Here is a 22,758-nt window from a genome sequence, read left to right on the forward strand (position 1 = left end):
GACATTGCCCCGAGACAAGACCTTTTCATCACTGTTTGACGTCTGCCTGCATAATGAGGGAGACTGATCTTGCCGTGGGCCAACTATGCAAAGACGTTAACATCTAGTTTGGATTTACATTTGGTTGAGTTGTAAACTAACGTGAAAGCAACAAAACAATTCATAATGTCATTGGATTTAGGTTAAACGTCGGGTAAAAAATAAAGACGATTAAATCACATAGATTTACTGTATGCTTACCTGCCTCTGTGTGGTCCTGTACACCCGCGGTCCTTCCGTAGGGGGCTGAAATTCATACTTTCAATAAAAACATCGAATACAAACACCAACTTTTCCCTCATTTGTGTTGCGCACACTAACTATGTAAACTGAGATTAAATTGGCACGTGCACATTCGTGCCGAGTTGAGCAAAACAAATTAGGAAAAAAGTCCAGCGGTTGTATTTAATAAACGTTATTATTAAAAATATGAATTGCAGCACCCCGCGGAAACACCGTAGTTGTACGGGACAAACATTTTCAGAATTGACATTTTATAAAAATTGACTGATGGTGACTCAATGTTGTCGTTGTCGCTAGCAAACCCCGCGACCAGTTACCAAAAGGCAACTCCGCCTCGATATAAGAGACCGGAGTTGAGCGTTCCTCGGCTTGCTGCGTGAACAACCACTTTGAGTCGCTCGGCTCTGCTCAGCGCGGTGTGACATGAATCCCGAACTACCGAGGCAGGTAACGGACAACCGGAATTGAGCTCCTGGACGAAAATAAAGAGAGAAAGAGAGAGAGAGAGAAAGAAGACACGGAGAGAGATTGTATAGTAACCCCCTATTTTGACAGGAATATTAAAGGGATGATCGAGTGATTGTAACAGCACCGGGAGGCAACTTTTATCTCATGTTGGTTTCTGGCATCCTTTCTTCTGCTCGGCCTCGTGGCGTTTATGTGACGTGGACAACTCAGTGAACGGCTGCGTTTTGACCGGTCAGTAGCGTCTTTAGGAACATATAGGCAGGCTACAATGTTGTTTTTATTATTTAAATCATAAATTCAATTAATTCCATTCAAATGCTGTTCAGAACAGCACGGGGATTTTGGGAATCATTTAAAGGAAATGTGTATCTTTTAATCACATTTTGGCTCGTTGTTTTTTTTTTTCCATCCTAAAAATATTATGATGATGACAGCTGAATGTGTCTATTTTTAACCGTCATTTTTACATAACTGGTAACTGGTCTGTTTTACCCAGGTCTGTTTTTATAGGACGAGAAGACTGAATAACTCCAGCTTTCAATGCTGAACCCTGTATCTTGGGTACATAGCCTCTATCAATGCTGTACCCTTTATCTTGGTACATAGCCTCTAGCCTCTATCAATGCTGTACCCTTTATCTTGGTACATAGCCTCTATCAATGCTGTACCCTGTATCTTGGTACATAGCCTCTATCAATGCTGTACCCTTTATCTTGGTACATAGCCTCTATCAATGCTGTACCCTGTATCTTGGTACATAGCCTCTATCAATGCTGTACCCTTTATCTTGGTACATAGCCTCTATCAATGCTGTACCCATGTATGTTGGGTAAATAGCCTCTATCAATGCTGAACCCTGTATCTGGGTAAATAGCCTCTATCAATGCTGTACCCTGTATCTGGGTAAATAGCCTCTATCAATGCTGTACCCTGTATCTTGGTACATAGCCTCTATCAATGCTGTACCCTGTATGTTGGGTAAATAGCCTCTATCAATGCTGTACCCTGTATCTGGGTAAATAGCCTCTATCAATGCTGTACCATGTATCTTGGTACATAGCCTCTATCAATGCTGTACCCTGTATCTTGGCTAAATAGCCTCTATCAATGCTGTACCCTGTATCTGGGTAAATAGCCTCTATCAATGGTGTACCCTGTATCTTGGTACATAGCCTCTATCAATGGTGTACCCTGTATCTTGGTACATAGCCTCTATCAATGCTGAACCCTGTATCTTGGTACATGGCCTCTATCAATGCTGTACCCTGTATCTTGGTACATAGCCTCTATCTGTCCACCAAGGGACAGATGGGTTGTGATAATTAATGGAAACACACATACAGCCAGTGGCAAAATAAATATTAAAAAACAGGGCAAACTTCCTCACATCATAATATCCCAGACAGAACTGTCATTCAGCATAACCTTCCTCACATGCATCATAATATCCCATACAGAACTGTCATTCAGCATAACCTTCCTCTGTCCTGTACTGAAACAGGTCCTTCTACAAATGTTACTTCCTTAATTGGACCACTCTTTTGTTGCTGTGAATATTCCTGCTGTAGTGTATTTAGATGTTTTAAAAAGGCTTCTAAAGTTTGTCATTTCCAATTTCAGACTTAATTTTGCCCGATCAAAATATTTATTATAATCAACATAATAATTAACATTTCCAGTTGATGCAGGATTATTTTCCTGCTCTCAAACTGTTTCATAGGATAACATCCTCTCCTCTGTCTTGTATTGAAACACAGGTCCTTCTACAACTGTTTCATAGGATAACATCCTCTCCTCTGTCTTGTATTGAAACACAGGTCCTTCTACAACTGTTTCATAGGATAACATCCTCTCCTCTGTCTTGTATTGAAACACAGGTCCTTCTACAACTGTTTCATAGGATAACATTCTCTCCTCTGTCTTGTATTGAAACACAGGTCCTTCTACAACTGTTTCATAGGATAACATCCTCTCCTCTGTCTTGTATTGAAACACAGGTCCTTCTACAACTGTTTCATAGGATAACATCCTCTCCTGTCTTGTATTGAAACACAGGTCCTTCTACAACTGTTTTTTTAACCAACGTGAGTAAATGATGTGATGCGGAAAGCATTTCTCCATCTTTATTTTTTAGTAAAAAAAATGTCTGTTCCTGTATGTTGCTGCAGAAGCCTGCTTTTAAATGAAGAGTGGTGCTAACTGTCTGTGTGTTTAAATGAAGAGAGGTGCTAACTGTCTGTGTGTTTAAATGAAGAGAGGTGCTAACTGTCTGTGTGTTTAAATGAAGAGAGGTGCTAACTGTCTGTGTGTTTAAATGAAGAGAGGTGCTAACTGTCTGTGTGTTTAAATGAAGAGAGGTGCTAACTGTCTGTGTGTTTAAATGTAGAGAGGTGCTAATTGTCTGTGTGTTTAAATGAAGAGAGGTGCTAATTGTCTGTGTGTTTAAATGAAGAGAGGTGCTAATTGTCTGTGTGTTTAAATGTAGAGAGGTGCTAACTGTCTGTGTGTTTAAATGAAGAGAGGTGCTAATTGTCTGTGTGTTTAAATGAAGAGAGGTGCTAACTGTCTGTGTGTTTAAATGTAGAGAGGTGCTAACTGTCTGTGTGTTTAAATGAAGAGAGGTGCTAACTGTCTGTGTGTTTAAATGAAGAGAGGTGCTAATTGTCTGTGTGTTTAAATGAAGAGAGGTGCTAACTGTCTGTGTGTTTAAATGAAGAGAGGTGCTAATTGTCTGTGTGTTTAAATGAAGAGAGGTGCTAACTGTCTGTGTGTTTAAATGAAGAGAGGTGCTAACTGTCTGTGTGTTTAAATGAAGAGAGGTGCTAACTGCCTGTGTGTTTAAATGAAGAGAGGTGCTAACTGCCTGTGTGTTTAAATGAAGAGAGGTGCTAACTGCCTGTGTGTTTAAATGAAGAGAGGTGCTAACTGTCTGTGTGTTTAAAATGAAGAGAGGTGCTAACTGCCTGTGTGTTTAAATGAAGAGAGGTGCTAACTGTCTGTGTGTTTAAATGAAGAGAGGTGCTAACTGCCTGTGTGTTTAAATGAAGAGAGGTGCTAACTGTCTGTGTGTTTAAATGAAGAGAGATGCTAACTGTCTGTGTGTTTAAAATGAAGAGAGGTGCTAATTGTCTGTGTTTAAATGAAGAGAGGTGCTAATTGTCTGTGTGTTTAAATGAAGGGAGGTGCTAATTGTCTGTGTGTTTAAATGAAGAGAGGTGCTAACTGCCTGTGTGTTTAAAATGAAGAGAGGTGCTAACTGTCTGTGCTTGTTTCTCCCTCTGTCCACAGATACATTGACGGCTTTCCTCAACCCTAGAGGTGGGAGGAAGGAGAGAAGAAGAGAGGGAACGAGAGGAAAAATAGGAAGATAGACATCCTCCCTGGAGGTTTGGGAGAAAGGGAGAAAAAAGAGAGAGGGAATGAGAAAGTGAGAAAATTAAACTGAGGGGCCAATACCATCATCCCTTAGGGGAGAGAGAAAAAGACAGAGAGGGAGAGAGAGCGGGAACGAGAGAGAGCGGGAACGAGAGAGAGCGGGAACGAGAGAGAGCGGGAACGAGAGAGAGCGGGAACGAGAGAGAGCGGGAACGAGAGAGAGAGGGAACGAGAGAGAGAGGAGAGAGGGACATAGAGAGAGGAGAGAGGGACATAGAGAGAGGAGAGAGGAACATAGAGAGAGGAGAGAGGAACATAGAGAGAGGAGAGAGGAGAGAGGGACATTAGAGAGAGGAGAGAGGGACATAGAGAGAGGAGAGAGGGACATTAGAGAGAGGAGAGAGGAGAGAGGGACATTGAGAGAGGAGAGAGGGACATAGAGAGAGGAGAGAGGGACATTAGAGAGAGGATAGAGGGACATTAGAGAGAGGAGAGAGGGACATGGAGAGAGGGACATTAGAGAGAGAGAGAGGGACATAGAGAGAGGAGAGAGGGACATTAGAGAGAGAGAGAACAAGAAAATGAGGTGATGGGAAAGAAATGAACCCAGAAGGACTGCGACCACATGCCCTGAGGGTGATGACGAGGACCATCAGGATCTGGTCCTAGATCAGAGCGCACCGCTGAAGAATAGTAATGCGTTGGTTGCATAAGGGCTGCACTGAGATCAGTTCTGACAGAGAAACCTGGTCAAATGGGAGCAACCTGGTCAAACAGGAGCTGGAGGACACCATGAACCTGACCTAGAATCAGTGATGGTCATCACCGTCTGGTCACCACATATGTACTTATGTACTATGGCACTTTACCACCACAAACGAGATTCTAGACACTAACCCTAACCTTAAATCTTTCCTTATTTAACCTAATCTAACCCTAACCTTAACCCTTCCTAATCTAACCCAATCTTACCCCCTAACCCTAACCTTAAATATTTCCTAATCTAACCTAATCTATAAAACGTGCTAGTGCTAGTTAAATAAGACGTGCTAGTAAGATAAGATGTGCTAGTGAGATAAGACGTGTTAGTAAAATAAGATGTGCTAGTGAGATAAGACGTGCTAGTGAGATAAGATGTGTTAGTAAGATAAGATGTGCTAGCAAGATAAGACATGCTAGTGAGATAAGACGTGCTAGCGAGATAAGACGTGCTAGCGAGATAAGACGTGCTAGCGAGATAAGACGTGCTAGCGAGATAAGACGTGCTAGCGAGATAAGACGTGCTAGCGAGATAAGACGTGCTAGTGAGATAAGACGTGCTAGTGAGATAAGAGGTGTTAGTAAGCTAAAATGTGCTAGTGAGATAAGGACAAGGGTGTTGCTGTTTGTTTCTGACGATAGAGCCAGTTCCCTAACCTTAGCCCTAACCTTAGCCCTAACCTTAGCCCTAACCTTAGCCTAAGTAACTTTGACCCTTTATCCCTTATCCTTATCCCACGTTAAGGACAAGTAGCTCAAATAGCTTGGACTTTTCTCTAACCTTGCACAAAAATTCTGATGATACAGTCCTCTACTGCTGCTGCAGTGTAATGAGTAGCATTATATAAGGGCTGTACTGAGGTCAGTGTTGACAGACAGAGCAAGCCTTGAGTGGACAAGACAGCACCATGAAGCTGACCCTGGACCAGTTATCAGCCCAGCTCAGCTTCACTCCTCTGCTGCATGTAGAGAACGCCACACAGGCCAGACTCAACAACAGTTACAGCTTCTACGACTCCCTCCTCCTCCCCTCATCCTCCTCCTCATCCCTCCTTCCCCCTGACTCTCTCCTCCCGTCTTCCTCCCTCTACCCTCCTGATCCTCCCCTCTTCTCCTCCTCCTCGTCCCTCTTCCCCTCTTCCCTCCTCCCTCCTGATGATTCAGAGCTGACCAGTTTGTTATGGACGGTCCATGAGCCGACCACGGTGGCTCTGACACTCATGTACTGCCTGTCCTTCCTGGTGGGGTTCGTAGGGAACATCATGTCAATGAAGGTGCTGACCAACCGACGTAGCGAGAGGCTAGCCGCGGTCAGCGCCACACGGTACCTCCTGGTTAACCTGGCGGTGTGCGACCTGGCCGTGGTGTGTGTCTGCATGCCCATAACGCTGGGTCACCAGATCTACTCGGCCTGGGTCTACGGGGACTTCCTGTGCCGAGCGGTCCCCTTCACCCAGGCCGTCTCCGTGTCGGCTAGCGTGCTAACGCTAACGGTCATCAGCGTCAACCGTTACTTCAGCGTACGCTGCCCGCTCCGCGCCCGCTCCCTCTTCACCCGCCGCCGGATCCTCGGGACGGTCGCCGTGGTGTGGGTGGTGTCATCGGCGATCTGCGCCCCATTGGTGTTCATGAACCGGCGAGATGAGATCAGCCTTGGGGCGTCGTTTGTGATCCCTGTGTGCCAGGAGGTGTGGCCGGGGCCACGTCTGAAACAGGGCTACACCGTCCTGCTCTTCGTGGCGCTCTACTGCATCCCCGTGACCTTTAACCTCACCATCGGCTTCCTGACTGGCCGCCGGCTCTGGGGGGACGGGAAGCGGACGTTTACGGAACTCGACTCCCGAAGCCGAGCGCTGCACACTGAGCGCCTCAAGACGAGGAAGAAGATCGCCAAAATGGTGGTGTCCCTGGTGCTGCTGTTTGCAGTTTCCTGGCTGCCCCTGTATCTGGCTGAGTTCTGGATCGACCGAGTGCAGCATCCGCCATCTTGGCTCATGCAGAGCCAGCCCTTTGCCCAGTGGCTGGGCCTCACCAACTCCAGCCTCAATCCTATCTGCTACTGTTTCATAGGTAGGACTCTGCTGTGTCCTCATTCATCAGGACTTCCTGCTTCTTATTACGTCATATTCTGTTCATAACTCATTGAAATGTATGAATGAATTAATGAAAAAAAAACAGCCAGCATTCACTAGATGTCGTCTCAGTTGGTATTTAGATGTTGGAATGTTCTTTCTAATGCATCTGTTCCCAAAATAACATCCTGTTTGTCCTGTCCTGTCCTGACCTCTTCTTCTTCTTCTGTGTTATCCTCTTCCTGTCCCGACCCCTTCTTCTTCTTCTATGTTATCCTCTTCCTGTCCTGACCCCTTCTTCTATGTTATCCTCTTCCTGTCCTGACCCCTTCTTCTATGTTATCCTCTTCCTGTCCTGACCCCTTCTTCTTCTATGTTATCCTCTTCCTGTTTGTCCTGTCCTGTCCTGACCCCTTCTTCTATGTTATCCTCTTCCTGTCCTGACCCCTTCTTCTTCTTCTATGTTATCCTCTTCCTGTTTGTCCTGTCCTGTCCTGACCCCTTCTTCTTCTTCTGTGTTATCCTCTTCCTGTCCTGACCCCTTCTTCTTCTTCTATGTTATCCTATTCCTGTTTGTCCTGTCCTGTCCTGACCCCTTCTTCTTCTTCTGTGTTATCCTCTTCCTGTTTGTCCTGTCCTGTCCTGACCCCTTCTTCTTCTTCTGTGTTATCCTCTTCCTGTTTGTCCTGTCCTGTCCTGACCCCTTCTTCTTCTATGTTATCCTCTTCCTGTTTGTCCCCTTCTTCTTCTTCTTCTGTGTTATCCTCTTCCTGTCCTGACCCCTTCTTCTTCTTCTGTGTTATCCTCTTCCTGTTTGTCCTGTCCTGTCCTGACCCCTTCTTCTTCTTCTGTGTTATCCTCTTCCTGTTTGTCCTGTCCTGTCCTGACCCCTTCTTCTTCTTCTGTGTTATCCTCTTCCTGTTTGTCCTGTCCTGTCCTGACCCCTTCTTCTTCTATGTTATCCTCTTCCTGTTTGTCCCCTTCTTCTTCTTCTTCTATGTTATCCTCTTCCTGTTTGTCCCCTTCTTCTTCTTCTATGTAATCCTCTTCCTGTTTGTCCCCTTCTTCTTCTTCTTCTTCTATGTTATCCTCTTCCTGTTTGTCCCCTTCTATGTTATCCTCTTCCTGTTTGACCCCTTCTTCTTCTTCTTCTATGTTATCCTCTTCCTGTTTGTCCCCTTCTTCTTCTTCTTCTTCTATGTTATCCTCTTCCTGTTTGTCCCCTTCTTCTTCTATGTTATCCTCTTCCTGTTTGTCCCCTTCTTCTTTCTTCTTCTATGTTATCCTCTTCCTGATTGTCCCCTTCTTCTTCTTCTTCTATGTTATCCTCTTCCTGTTTGTCCCCTTCATCTTCTTCTTCTTCTATGTTATCCACTTCCTGTTTGTCCCCTTCTTCTTCTTCTATGTTATCCTCTTCCTGTTTGTCCCCTTCTTCTTCTTCTTCTTCTATGTTATCCTCTTCCTGTTTGTCCCCTTCATCTTCTTCTTCTTCTATGTTATCCACTTCCTGTTTGTCCCCTTCTTCTTCTTCTTCTTCTTCTATGTTATCCTCTTCCTGTTTGTCCCCTTCTTCTTCTATGTTATCCTCTCCCTTCACAGGTGATCTCCACCGGGGGGCCAAGGTGTTCCGTACCCACTACCACCGCCGGATCGCTGCTCTCTTTGGTTCCTCTTTCGCCAACTCCGCCACGACCACTGCCGCCGAGGGAGGAGTAGCCGCGGCAACCGTGGCCGCGTCCACGGCAGCCATTCCCAAGTTGTTTACCTTTTCCAGGGGGGAAGGGGGGCCAGACAAGATGGAGGACGGGTCTGATAACAGTCTGTCTGACTGGTACAAGTCCAGCCCCAGTGTGTGTGAGAAATCCCTACTACCCAGTCATCCTGACAGGCCGCAAACACTCTCTATACGGACCGTCTGTGGGGACATAATGGACACCCCCCCTTTAAATAGAGACTGTGGGGGTAGGAAGGACACACTCCCTTTAAGAAGACACTCTGAGGACGAACGAGGGGACACCCTCCCTTTATGGCCTTTAGCATCTGAGGACAGAAGAGACATCTTGCATTTAAGACCGGCCTTTGGGGACAGACTGGACACCCGGATTGTACACCTCCCTTTAAGGCAAATCTTCCCTTTAAGCACTGTCTCTGTGGACAGCAGAGTGGACACCTCGCCTTTAAGACCAGATGGTGTGGGTGAGAAAACAGACAGCTTCCCTTTAAGAGGAGACACCTCTCCTTTAAGACCAGATGGTGGGGGTGAGAAAACAGACAGCCTCCCTTTAAGAGGAGACACCTCTCCTTTAAGACCAGACTCTGCGGACATTATATCAGACCATATAACAAGCCTGTGAACTCTGTGAATCGTCAGATGAAGTCAGAGAGAAAGAGAGAGGGACAGAGAGGCCTTGGAGGTAATCACTAATCTATAGGGGAGATGATCACTGGGAGGGATAAACACACACACATCCTGGATCGATAGACTGTCTGTTGTATCATCAACACAGTGGGACCTGTTTCTCTCCCTGCAGACAGTTGGGAAACTACACCCATTGGCTCACTGCCTGTGATTGACAGCCCACGGTGATCCTGCCCACTGGTGTTTACAAAGCAGTTTATCCTCCGTTAGTAGGGATATGTGCATCCCAAATGGCACCCTATTCCCTATATAGACCAGAGCCCTATTCCCTATATAGACCAGGGCCCTATTCCCTATATAGACCAGGGCCCTATTCCCTATATAGACCAGAGCCCTATTCCCTATATAGACCAGGGCCCTATTCCCTATATAGACCAGAGCCCTATTCCCTATATAGACCAGGGCCCTATTCCCTATATAGACCAGAGCCCTATTCCCTATATAGACCAGAGCCCTATTCCCTATATAGACCAGGGCCCTATTCCCTATATAGACCAGGGCCCTATTCCCTATATAGACCAGAGCCCTATTCCCTATATAGACCAGGGCCCTATTCCCTATATAGACCAGGGCCCTATTCCCTACCGTGTTGTCATGTTATCCAGGCAGGGATCTTTCTGTCTGTCTGGTAGGTTTACCACAGCACTGGGTCACGTTATCCAGGCAGGGATCTTTCTGTCTGTCTGGTAGGTTTACCACAGCACTGGGTCACGTTATCCAGGCAGGGATCTTTCTGTCTGTCTGGTAGGTTTACCGCAGCACTGGGTCACGTTATCCAGGCAGGGATCTTTCTGTCTGTCTGGTAGGCTTACCGCAGCACTGGGTCACGTTCTATCACAAAGGAAATACAGAATTCATAACACTGTGTGATTATTGACTGGGGACGTGTTTGATTGTAACACTGTGGGATTATTGACTGGGGATGAGTTTGATTGTAACACTGTGGGATTAATGATTGGGAACATGTTTGATCGTAAACACTGTGTGACTGACTGGGAACATGTTTGATCGTAACACTCTGTGACTGACTGGGGACGTGTTTGATCGTAACACTGTGTGATTATTGACAAGGATTTGTAACACCGTTTTCATTCTGTTACCATGCTGACAGACAGCAGCAGAGGACTCATTCTGTTACCATGCTGACAGACAGCAACAGAGGACTCATTCTGTTACCATGCTGACAGACAGCAACAGAGGACTCATTCTGTTACCATGCTGACAGATAGGAGCAGAGGACTCATTCTGTTACTATGCTGACAGACAGCAGCAGAGGGCAGAGGACTCATTCTGTTACCATGCTGACAGACCACAGCAGAGGACTCATTCTGTTACCATGCTAACAGATAGCAGCAGAGGACTCATTCTGTTACCATGCTGACAGACAGCAGTGGAGGACTCATTCTGTGACCATGCTGACAGACAGCAGCAGAGGACTCATTCTGTTACCATGCTGACAGACAGCAGGAGAGGACTCATTCTGTTACCATGCCGACAGACAGCAGTGGAGGACTCATTCTGTTCCATGCTGACAGACAGCAGTGGAGGACTCATTCTGTTACCATGCTGAGAGACAGCAGTGGAGGACTCATTCTGTTACCATGCTGACAGAAACAGAGGACTCATTCTGTTACCATGCTGACAGAAAGAGAGGACTCATTCTGTTACCATGCTGACAGACAACAGTAGAGGACTCATTCTGTTACCATGCTGACAGACCACAGCAGAGGACTCATTCTGTTACCATGCTGACAGACCACAGCAGAGGACTCATTCTGTTACCAGGCTGACAGACAGCAGCGGAGGACTCATTCTGTTACCATGCTGACAGACAGCAGCAGAGGAGAACTCATTCTGTTACCATGCTGACAGACAACAGCAGTGGAGGACTCATTCTGTTACCATGCTGACAGACAGCAGCAGTGGAGGATTCATTCTGTTACCATGCTGACAGACAGTAGCAGAGGACTCATTCTGTTACCATGCTGACAGACAGCAGCAGTGGAGGACTCATTCTGTTACCATGCTGACAGACCACAGCAGAGGACTCATTCTGTTACCATGCTGACAGACCACAGCAGAGGACTCATTCTGTTACCATGCTGACAGACCACAGCAGAGGACTCATTCTGTTACCATGCTGACAGACAGCAGCAGAGGAGAACTCATTCTGTTACCATGCTGACAGACAGCAGCAGAGGAGAACTCATTCTGTTACCATGTTGACAGACAGTAGCAGAGGACTCATTCTGTTACCATGTTGACAGACAGTAGCAGAGGACTCATTCTGTTACCATGCTGACAGACCGCAGCAGAGGACTCATTCTGTTACCATGCTGACAGACAACAGCAGTGGAGGACTCATTCTGTTACCATGCTGACAGACAACAGCAGTGGAGGACTCATTCTGTTACCATGCTGACAGACAGCAGCAGTGGAGGACTCATTCTGTTACCATGCTGACAGACCACAGCAGAGGACTCATTCTGTTGCCATGCTGACAGAAACAGAGGACTCATTCTGTTGCCATGCTGACAGAAACAGAGGACTCATTCTGTAACCATGCTGACAGACAGCAGCAGAGGACTCATTCTGTTACCATGCCGACAGACAGCAGCAGATGACTCATTCTGTTACCATGCTGACAGCAGCAGAGGACTCATTCTGTTACCATGCTGACAGACAGCAGCAGAGGACTCATTCTGTTACCATGCTGACAGAAACAGACGACTCATTCTGTTACCATGCTGACAGAAACAGAGGACTCATTCTGTTACCATGCTGACAGAAACAGAGGACTCATTCTGTTACCATGCTGACAGACAACAGCAGAGAACTCATTCTGTTCCATGCTGACAGACAACGGCAGAGAACTCATTCTGTTCCATGCTGACAGACAGCAGCAGAGGACTCATTCTGTTACCATGCTGACAGACAGCAGCAGAGGACTCATTCTGTTACCATGCTGACAGAAACAAAGGACTCATTCTGTTACCATGCTGACAGCAACAGAGGACTCATTCTGTTACCATGCTGACAGACAGCAGCAGAGGACTCATTCTGTTACCATGCTGACAGCAACAGAGGACTCATTCTGTTACCATGCTGACAGACAGCAACAGAGGACTCATTCTGTTACCATGCTGACAGAAACAGAGGACTAATTATGTTACCATGCTGACAGACAACAGCAGAGGACTCATTCTGTTACCATGCTGACAGACAACAGCAGAGGACTCATTATTTTACCATGCTGACAGACAACAGCAGAGGACTCATTATGTTGCCATGCTGACAGAAACAGAGGACTCATTCTGTTGCCATGCTGACAGAAACAAAGGACTCATTCTGTAACCATGCTGACAGACAGCAGCAGAGGACTCATTATGTTACCATGCTGACAGACAGGAGTGGAGGACTCATTATGTTACCATGCTGACAGACAGCAGCAGAGGATTCATTCTGTTACCATGCTGACAGACAGGAGTGGATGACTCATTCTGTTACCATGCTGACAGACAGCAGCAGAGGACTCATTCTGTTACCATGCTGACAGAAACAGAGGACTCATTCTGTTACCATGCTGACAGAAACAGAGGACTCATTCTGTTACCATGCTGACAGACAACAGCAGAGAACTCATTCTGTTCCATGCTGACAGACAGCAGCAGAGGACTCATTCTGTTACCATGCTGACAGACAGCAGCAGAGGACTCATTCTGTTACCATGCTGACAGACAGCAGCAGAGGACTCATTCTGGTACTATGCTGACAGAAACAGAGGACTCATTCTGTTACCATGCTGACAGCAACAGAGGACTCATTCTGTTACCATGCTGACAGAAACAGAGGACTCATTCTGTTACCATGCTGACAGACAACAGCAGAGAACTCATTCTGTTACCATGCTGACAGACAGTAGCAGATAACTAAGCCGGATGTGATTAATTTTAACTGAACATGACTTGTTATTATGGTCTGTCCTATGTCCAGATTAAATTTCTGCTACAACTGCAACACATTATTGTGTGGTATCAGTGTTGGGGTGAATCAGAATGTCTGGAAGTGTTTTTTTCAGGTGTTCCTCGTGGAATGTTTTGTTCAGAGAAAATAAACCATTTGTGACCTCATCTGTTAGCATGTCAGAATGTTTGAATACTAGAATGTTAAAATGATACAGCAGAATGTTGGAATACTAGAATGTTAAAATGATACAGCAGAATGTTGGAATACTAGAATGTTAAAATGATACAGCAGAATGTTGGAATACTAGAATGTTAAAATGATACAGCAGAATGTTGGAATACTAGAATGTTAAAATGATACAGCAGAATGTTGGAATACTAGAATGTTAAAATGATACAGCAGAATGTTAGAATACTAGAATGTTAAAATGATACAGCAGAATGTTGGAATACTAGAATTAGAAGCCATGAGATTACAACCCAACACAACAGACACTGGCCAATGAGGAGAGGATAGAGGACTAGATGGTCACGCTAGCGAGGACAAAGGTGGTGTAACGGCAGATTTCCTCCTCTTCGTCTGAAGAGGTGTAGCAGGGACCAAAACGCAGCGTGGTAAGTGTCTATATCGTTTATTATAAAACAAACTGAACACTATGAAAATACAAAAACAATAAACTAATACGTGAAATAACAAAACCGAAACACACACACACAGACACGGAAACAAACACCCACAAACCAACAGTGAAACCCAGGCTACCTAAGTATGATTCTCAATCAGAGACAACTAACGACACCTGCCTCTGATTGAGAACCATACTAGGCCGAAACAGAAACCTAAACATAGAAACACAAAACATAGACTGCCCACCCCAACTCACAAACTGACCATACTAAATACAGACCAAACAAAGGAAAACATAGACGGCCCACCCCAACTCACGCCCTGACCATACTAAATACAGACCAAACAAAGGAAAACATAGACTGCCCACCCCAACTCACGCCCTGACCATACTAAATACAGACCAAACAAAGGAAAACATAGACTGCCCACCCCAACTCACGCCCCGACCATACTAAATACAGACCAAACAAAGGAAAACAAAGGTCAGAACGTGACAGGTGGCATCATTATTGGCCGTGTCTGAAATCTGTACTGCCTACTACTTACTAAAACTACGTACTGTGTACTACTGATCGTACTACATAGTATTTAGATTGTACTGTGTAGAAAAAACGAATGCAGTAAGCACCAAATATCAGCGTACTGCTCACCCATACTGAGAATGTGTCATCAAATGCGCTGATTCCTGCCATTCGTTCACTTGGGTACAGCGCTCCCCCAACCACGTAGAAAATACTACAGTTTACTATCGAATACCACAGTTTAAAAAAAAATATATATATTTTTAAATTGAACCTTTATTTAACTAGGCAAGTCAGTTAAGAACAAATTCTTATTTACAGAACAATGACGGCCTTCCCCGGGCCAAACCCGAACGACACTGGGCCAATTGTGTGCCGCCCAATCACAGCCGGATGTGATGCAGCCTACAGTACTTACTATATGATGTTGTAGTCGTATACTGTAGAATACTATAGTACACACTGTAGTATCCCTTGAGCATGTGCAGTACTTACTATATGATGTTGTAGTAGTATACTGTAGATTACTATAGTACACACTGTAGTATCCCTTGAGCATGTTGTAACGGTTTTGACTTGAGGTTGTTTTTTATAGGGGTGCCAGGTAGGTTGTGCCTACCAGAGAAAACATTGGTTTCTCCTTTTAGTTTGGGAGGGAATGAGTCCCATCTGGTCCGTCAAGTCTACACCATTACAAAGGACTTATGTAAACGTCAGAAGGGAAATCAACTTTTCATAAACCCTTAAAACATTGAAAAGAACTTCAAAAACTACTATTATTTTGCGTGGGTTGTATTAGCAACATCAATGGATTACACACACATAATAATATAACACAATGAGTTCTGGTTCCTCCAGAAATGTCCTGTACCTCGGGCCTAAAAAGAGTCCAGCCCGGTAAAGGAGTTCAGTGAACTCAAGTGACTTTTGTCACGCAATGTTTGTCCGTTCATTCCGTGTAGCATAAACCCAGTATTAAATCATACAATCAATATAACAATTTTACCACAGAACTTTAAAGCGTATCTGCTCTTACTAATTCCTCAACTACATCTAACTATATAAATCATCACCGTATACATCATATCAAAACAAATGAAATACCGTATACAAAAAAGGTGGTAGTCAGTCGGTCAGTCAGACAATCCAATCCGCCAACAGATCTCCAGCGGAGAAAGGCCACGAAGAATAGAGAGGAGTAGTCCACGGACGCAAAGAGTGGATCCGATCCTGGGTAAACTCTCTCAGGCTACAAAACACACGTTTAACAGCAACAAAACAACCGGAATAGAGAAGCTTCGGGAACACATCCTCAGTCACGTCTCCATCACAAACGCCACTTTTGCGCAGCTGATGCTGGCTATTTAATTGGGAATTAAAGGGAAAGCACCCTATTGGAAGGAGAAGCACTGAGACGGCTCAAAATAATTCAGGGCTGTCACACACCCCCTCCCCTGGAAAAAGCCGACCATTGCCCTGGAAGGCACATCTTGTTCGGGGAAACCGAGAAAGGTCTCCTCATCACTTTCCTCTACAAAAATTTTCATGACTTTTTGGAGCTCACGCTCCTCAGCTGAGGGGTCACAGGCCTTAAGGTGTGAGACTTCTGGGTCTGAGAATCCGAAAAAAGTTTCCTCTTTCCTCTTCAAAGATATCCAAGATCTTGCGGCGCTCAATCGCCTCCAATTCCTCAGCCGAGGGGTAACAGGCCTTAAGGCGTGAGACATGGACAACGCGCATATCTTCACCTGTGTCCTCTTTCACCACTCGGTAGTTCAAAGGGCCCATCTGCTCCACAATCCTATATGGTCCTTGCCATTTAGGAGCGAGCTTGGCAGAGAAGAATTGTTCAGCTTTCGAGTAAGGATGAGAGCGAAGCCACACCCGATCACGAAGCTGCAACTGCATGTCTCGTCTGTTCTTATCATAATTTCTCTTCTGCTTGAGTCGAGCCTGGGTCATGTTCTTTGAGACAAGAGCTCTCAAGTCATGGAGATGGACTACCTGGTCATAGCAAGCAGCGTCTGGAGTAATCTGCTGGGGCTGTAGCACCATATCCAAGGGTCCTCGGAGGGGACGACTTAGGTTCAGCTCTGCAGGTGTGACTCCAGTGGACTCTTGCACAGCAGAATTCAGGGCAAATCGAAACTCGTGAAGGTGCTTGTCCCAGTGTTTGTGCTGGGTCCCTACATAGGAAGCAATCATTGTCTTCAAGGTTCGATTTACTCTCTCAGTGAGATTGGTCTGTGGGTGATAGGCCGTGGTCAACTTCTGTCTCAGGTTCCATCTTTGGCAGGTCTCCTCAAAGAGATCAGAGACAAATTGGGAACCTCGATCAGACAGGATGTAATCAGGCACTCCCCAGCGAGTCAGGATCTCTTTCGTAAGGATGTTAGAGACGGTCCTTGCTGTGGCCTGACGCAGGGAAAAGAGTTCCACCCACTTTGAATAATAATCAACAAACACAAGCATTTACACATTCTGATTGGAGCTTCTAGGAAATGGACCCATCAAATCCACTCCTAGCATTTCCCAAGGTCGGGTAACCACCGTTTGCTGCAACTTGCCAGCAGGCTTTCTACCTTCTGGTTTGTACATTTGACAAACCTGACAGTTTCGGATGTGTGACTTCACATCCATGCTCAGATGTGGCCAGTACAGTAACGCTTGCAACCGCTTGTAGGTTTTGAACCTGCCCAAATGACCAGCTAAGGGGTCTTCATGGAAATGTTGAAGCAGTTGAAGGCGTAGAGTTTCAGGTATGTACATTTGGTAGAGTGTTCTGTGAGGTAGTTGAACAACTCGGTAGACTTTGTCTTCAATGATGGTCAGCTTTGTGGTAGGATTGACCATCTTTTCTCCATCTTCCAGGATAGTCTGGTACAAAGCCTGTACTTCTGGATCATCCTGTTGGGCTTTCCATATGGTCTCATCAGAGATGGGAAAGTCTGTTTTGGGCGAGTCTCGACTGCTTGACAGGACAGTAGCACATGTAAAATGAGGGCCACCATTATCACAAGCAGGAGCCCTGGATAAGGCATCTGGAACAGTGTTGTATTTTCCTTTCCTGTATTCTACTGCAAAGGTGAACTCTTGCAACCGTAGAGCCCATCTTATGAGTCTGGTGCTTGGTTTGTTGGTCTTGAACACCCACACAAGGGAGGAATGGTCAGTGACCACAGTGAAGTGTCTTCCCTCCAGGTAGTACCTCCACTTTTCCAAAGCCCAGACAACTGCAAGGCACTCTTGCTCGGTTGTGGAGTAGTTCCGTTCTGCTCCATTCAATGTCCGACTGGCGAACGCTAGCACTTCTTCAGTGCCAAGTCCAGTCTGTTGGACTAGGACTGCACCAAGTCCAACATCACTTGCATCAGTGTAAACAACAAAAGGGGAATCAAAGTTGGGATGACCTAAAATGGGAGGTGTGACGAGGTGTCGTTTCAGGGTTTCAAAGGATGTCTGGCACTCTGCCGTCCATAGGAATTTCACTCCTTTTCGCTTCAACGCGTTGAGGGGTTCTGCCACCTGGGAGAAGTTCGACACAAACCGATGGTACCATCCAGCCATCCCAAGGAACCGTTGAAGGGCCTTGAGTGTGGTTGGCACAGGAAAATCTTGTACCGCCTTGGTCTTTTCAGGATCCACATGAATGCCGTCGAAAGACACAATATGGCCAAGGAACTTCAGGGAAGTTTGGCAGAAGTTGCTCTTCTTCATATTCACGGTCAGACCAGCTTCTCTTAGCTTGTCCAACACTGCTTGAAGATCTTGAAAGTGTTGTTCTCTGTTCTGGGAATAGATAATTATATCGTCCAGGTAGACGAAACAGATCTTCCCTTTGAGCTCACCTAACGCAATCTCCATCAGTCTTTGGAAAGTGGCAGGTGCATTCTTTAATCCAAAAGGCATCACCTTAAAGGAAAACAAGCCCTCAGCACAGACAAAAGCAGTCTTGTCCTTGCTTTCCTGGTCCATCTCAACTTGCCAATAACCACTATTGAGGTCAAGGGTAGTGAACACAACAGCGCCAGACAATGACTCCAGGATCTCGTGGATGGTAGGAAGAGGATAGGCATCAGTCTGGGAAACATTGTTGGTCTTCCTATAGTCCACACAAAATCTAAGACCACCAGTCTTTTTTGGGATGAGGACAACAGGAGCAGCCCAAGGAGAGGAGGAACGTTCTATTATATCTTGTGTTAACATATCATTAATGAGTCCCTTTTGGATGATTAGCTTCGCTGGGGACAAACGATATGGCTTTTGCTTGATCGGCATTTCCTGTGTAAGGAATATTTTGTGCTTCAGGAGCCCGGTGCGTCCTAGCCTTGAAGTACATACATCAGCATTATTCTGCAGCTGTTCCAACAGCCTTAACTCCTCTGGATGTTCCAGCTGAGCTCTTCTTACAGCCTGTAAAAGGAGATCGTCAGAAGGATTATCAAGGGTTAGTGGTAACGGAGCAACGGCAGAGAAGACTGCCACATTTGAACCCCAATCATGTAACTTCGTAGCTTCTGATTGGAAGAAATGCTTCTTGCTCGGATTGTATGGAAACCAGTAGCAATTGTGTGCGATATCAATCTGGACACCACTGAAGTACATGAAATCAATTCCCAACACGACAGGAAAAGCAAGGTTCTTGGTTTGTAGGATAACCGAAGGAATCATATAGGAGCGGTTACACAGGCGGAACTCTACCTCACTCCATCCAAGTGGTCGTTTAGCCTCACCATCAGCCAGATAGAGTGGACCTTCAGTCCACGGCTTCAAGTTGTATTGTGGACCTTTAACCTCCTTCCACAGTTTCTCATTGAGCAGTGTGTAGGATGACCCGGTGTCCAGGATGGCTCTTCCTGTCCATGGGCCTATGGACAGGGGTAACACCAGTTGGTGCGGTATGAACTGAAAGGAAGGGGATGTCGATGGGGGGGCGTAGGCAGTGACTCTTGGGGTTTCAGCTCTGGTTAAAGCACCCAGAGAAGGATGGTCATTCCTGCGAAGAGAGTTAGGTGTGTTGGCCTGTTGTGATTTGTGGTTTCTGGAAGGGTTTTCTTGATACGGTCTTGGACATGTAGCTGAAGAATGTCCCTTTTGGCTACATCTCCAACAGAACATGAGAGGGGTCATGGCTTGAGACTCTGGCTGTTGTTGATGGTCTGTCTTGGGTAACTGTTTGGGTGTCAGTTTCTTTCTCTGGTCATATTGCTGTTGGCATTCTCTGTCCTTCTCAAACTGCTGTCCCAAGCGAACCAGTCCATCGACAGTGGTGACTCGTTCTCGGAGTTGACTGGCTAGTAGTGGGTTGATGTTCTTCAAAATCAATTTAATGACCTCTTCCTCCTCAATGCCAGGTTTCCACCTTCTGCACAGGGAGTGGTAACCGTATGCAAAGTCACAGATACTCTCTTTCTCTCTTTGCACTCGATTCCTGACTCTGTCTGCCAGCTCATCTGTGTAGTCCTCAGACAGAAATGCAGAGGAAAACTTGGCCTCAAAGTCAGCCCAGGAGGTAGTGGTGAGACGTGCCACATCCCACCAGTCTCGAGCTGTCCCATGCAACACATTCCTCAATGTGGCAAGGAGTTCTTCGTCAGCCAGGGGATTGAGGGCAAGAAAGTCACGACATCTTTCTAGGTACATTAGCGGATCCGGACTGTCATCTTTTTTCCCAAAGGTGGGAAATTGCAATTTAATGGGCATCGCCCCCACATGACGTCTACTCAATTCACCATGAACAAACGAGCTAGGAGGGATTGAGGAAGTAGAGGGGAAGGGCGTTATCGGACAATGAAAATGAACACCAGGATGCATGGTGGATTGCATCCTGCAAGGGGTGGCTGTAGCATGGCCTTGTCTTGGCTCTTCAGAGGTGCCAGCTTGGCCCTCAGTGGTCTGAACAGAAGTGGACACCAGAGAAACTCTGTGTAAGGAGTTGTGCCTAATGGCGGCCATGTCCACAGACACGTCATCCAACATTTTAACACAATTAGAGAGCTCTGTTTGCAAGTGGTCTACAGTGTTAACCATGGGAGAAAAAACAGAATTAACGTCCTTGAGGACCTCAGTGTGATGATGTTGCAGGCGCCATTGGAGAGTGGCAGTGAGTTGGTTTCGTTGGTAGTCAAACTGCCTGTCCATGGCACCAGTAATTTCCCGTCTTCCACTCTCACTGAGCTCTGTCAGCGTGTGGGTTAGAGTGCTCAGTGAGTTTCTGAATTCCATGGCACTCTGTTGTTGCTCTTCCCTCAGACATTTGAATTTATGGTGGATAAGAGTTTGGAGATGTTGTTGAGTCCGACGAATATCAAGGATGTCACCTTGAAGTTGTAAGACTACAACCTCTGGAGATAAACCAGACAATGGAAGAAGGTTGGGTGTCAGAGGGAGGGCTAGCTCAGTACTTCCACACAGATCCATGTCAATAAGTGAGTAACTGGTTAGACCTGTGGCCTGTGGTTCAGACCGAGCATTCAGATTCCCAGGGCTCTGGCCCAAATCAACTCCAGTATCTCCATTCACATTATGATTTGTATTGTCAGCTTGATGGTCAGAATGGCCCTGTATATTTCCATTGACAGGTATGAAATGGATGAGCACATTATCTTGGGGTGAATCCATTGTTTTAATTCCACACAAAATATTTGCTTTGGTTAGTTCTCAATGTTGAGCTGTCCCATCTGGGGTGCCATTTTTTATGTAACGGTTTTGACTTGAGGTTGTTTTTTTATAGGGGTGCCAGGTAGGTTGTGCCTACCAGAGAAAACATTGGTTTCTCCTTTTAGTTTGGGAGGGAATGAGTCCCATCTGGTCCGTCAAGTCTACACCATTACAAAGGACTTATGTAAACGTCAGAAGGGAAATCAACTTTTCATAAACCCTTAAAACATTGAAAAGAACTTCAAAAACTACTATTATTTTGCGTGGGTTGTATTAGCAACATCAATGGATTACACACACATAATAATATAACACAATGAGTTCTGGTTCCTCCAGAAATGTCCTGTACCTCGGGCCTAAAAAGAGTCCAGCCCGGTAAAGGAGTTCAGTGAACTCAAGTGACTTTTGTCACGCAATGTTTGTCCGTTCATTCCGTGTAGCGTAAACCCAGTATTAAATCATACAATCAATATAACAATTTTACCACAGAACTTTAAAGCGTATCTGCTCTTACTAATTCCTCAACTACATCTAACTATATAAATCATCACCGTATACATCATATCAAAACAAATGAAATACCGTATACAAAAAAGGTGGTAGTCAGTCGGTCAGTCAGACAATCCAATCCGCCAACAGATCTCCAGCGGAGAAAGGCCACGAAGAATAGAGAGGAGTAGTCCACGGACGCAAAGAGTGGATCCGATCCTGGGTAAACTCTCTCAGGCTACAAAACACACGTTTAACAGCAACAAAACAACCGGAATAGAGAAGCTTCGGGAACACATCCTCAGTCACGTCTCCATCACAAACGCCACTTTTGCGCAGCTGATGCTGGCTATTTAATTGGGAATTAAAGGGAAAGCACCCTATTGGAAGGAGAAGCACTGAGACGGCTCAAAATAATTCAGGGCCGTCACAATGTGCACTACTTACTATATGAAGTTGAATTATTTTTTTAACTAAAAGAAAACACTAGTAAATACTGCAGTAAATACCGCCCCAACAGGTCCACAGATGACACAATCAACATCGCACTGTACACTGCCCCATCTGGACAAAAATAATACCTATGTGAGAATGCGGTTCATTGACTACTGCTCAGCATTCAACACCATTGTATCCTCCAAGCTCATCATCAAGCTGGATGCCCTGGGTCTCAACCCCTCACTGTGCAACTGGGTCTTGGACTTTCTGATGGCCCGCCCCAAGGTGGTGAAGGTAGGAAACAACATCTAACCCTCAACACTGGGGCCCCACAAGGGTGTGTGCTCAGCCCTCTCCTGTACTCCCTGTTCACCCACGACTGTGTGGCCATGCACCCCTCCAACTCAATCATCAAGTTTGCAGACGACACAACAGTAGTGGGCTTGATCACCAACAACGACGAGACAGCCTACAGGGAGGAGGTGAGGGCACTCAGAGTGTGGTGTCAGGAAAACAACCTCTCACTCAACGTCAACAAAACAAAGGAGATGATCGTGGACTTCAGGAAACAGCAGAGGGAGCACCCCCCTATCCACATCGAAGGGTCAGCAGTAGAGAAGGTGGAAAAGTTTTAAGCTCCAGGGCATATGCATCACAGACAAACTGAAATGGTCCACCC

At 45.7% G+C, this 22,758-nt stretch overlaps 1 protein-coding gene across 1 annotated transcript; it reads left to right on the forward strand.

The window, feature by feature from the left end:
- The first annotated feature begins 5,792 nt into the window (after positions 1-5,792).
- LOC118940075 (QRFP-like peptide receptor) lies at positions 5,793-9,543 on the forward strand. Its single transcript, XM_036948300.1, has 4 exons — positions 5,793-5,883; positions 6,049-6,954; positions 8,556-8,804; positions 9,488-9,543. Exons 1-4 carry the CDS (start codon positions 5,793-5,795, stop codon positions 9,541-9,543), a joined length of 1,302 nt encoding a protein of 433 aa, XP_036804195.1.
- Positions 9,544-22,758: the final 13,215 nt, after the last annotated feature.

This window comes from Oncorhynchus mykiss, chromosome 17 (genome assembly GCF_013265735.2).
Source record: "Oncorhynchus mykiss isolate Arlee chromosome 17, USDA_OmykA_1.1, whole genome shotgun sequence".
NCBI lineage: Eukaryota > Metazoa > Chordata > Actinopteri > Salmoniformes > Salmonidae > Oncorhynchus > Oncorhynchus mykiss.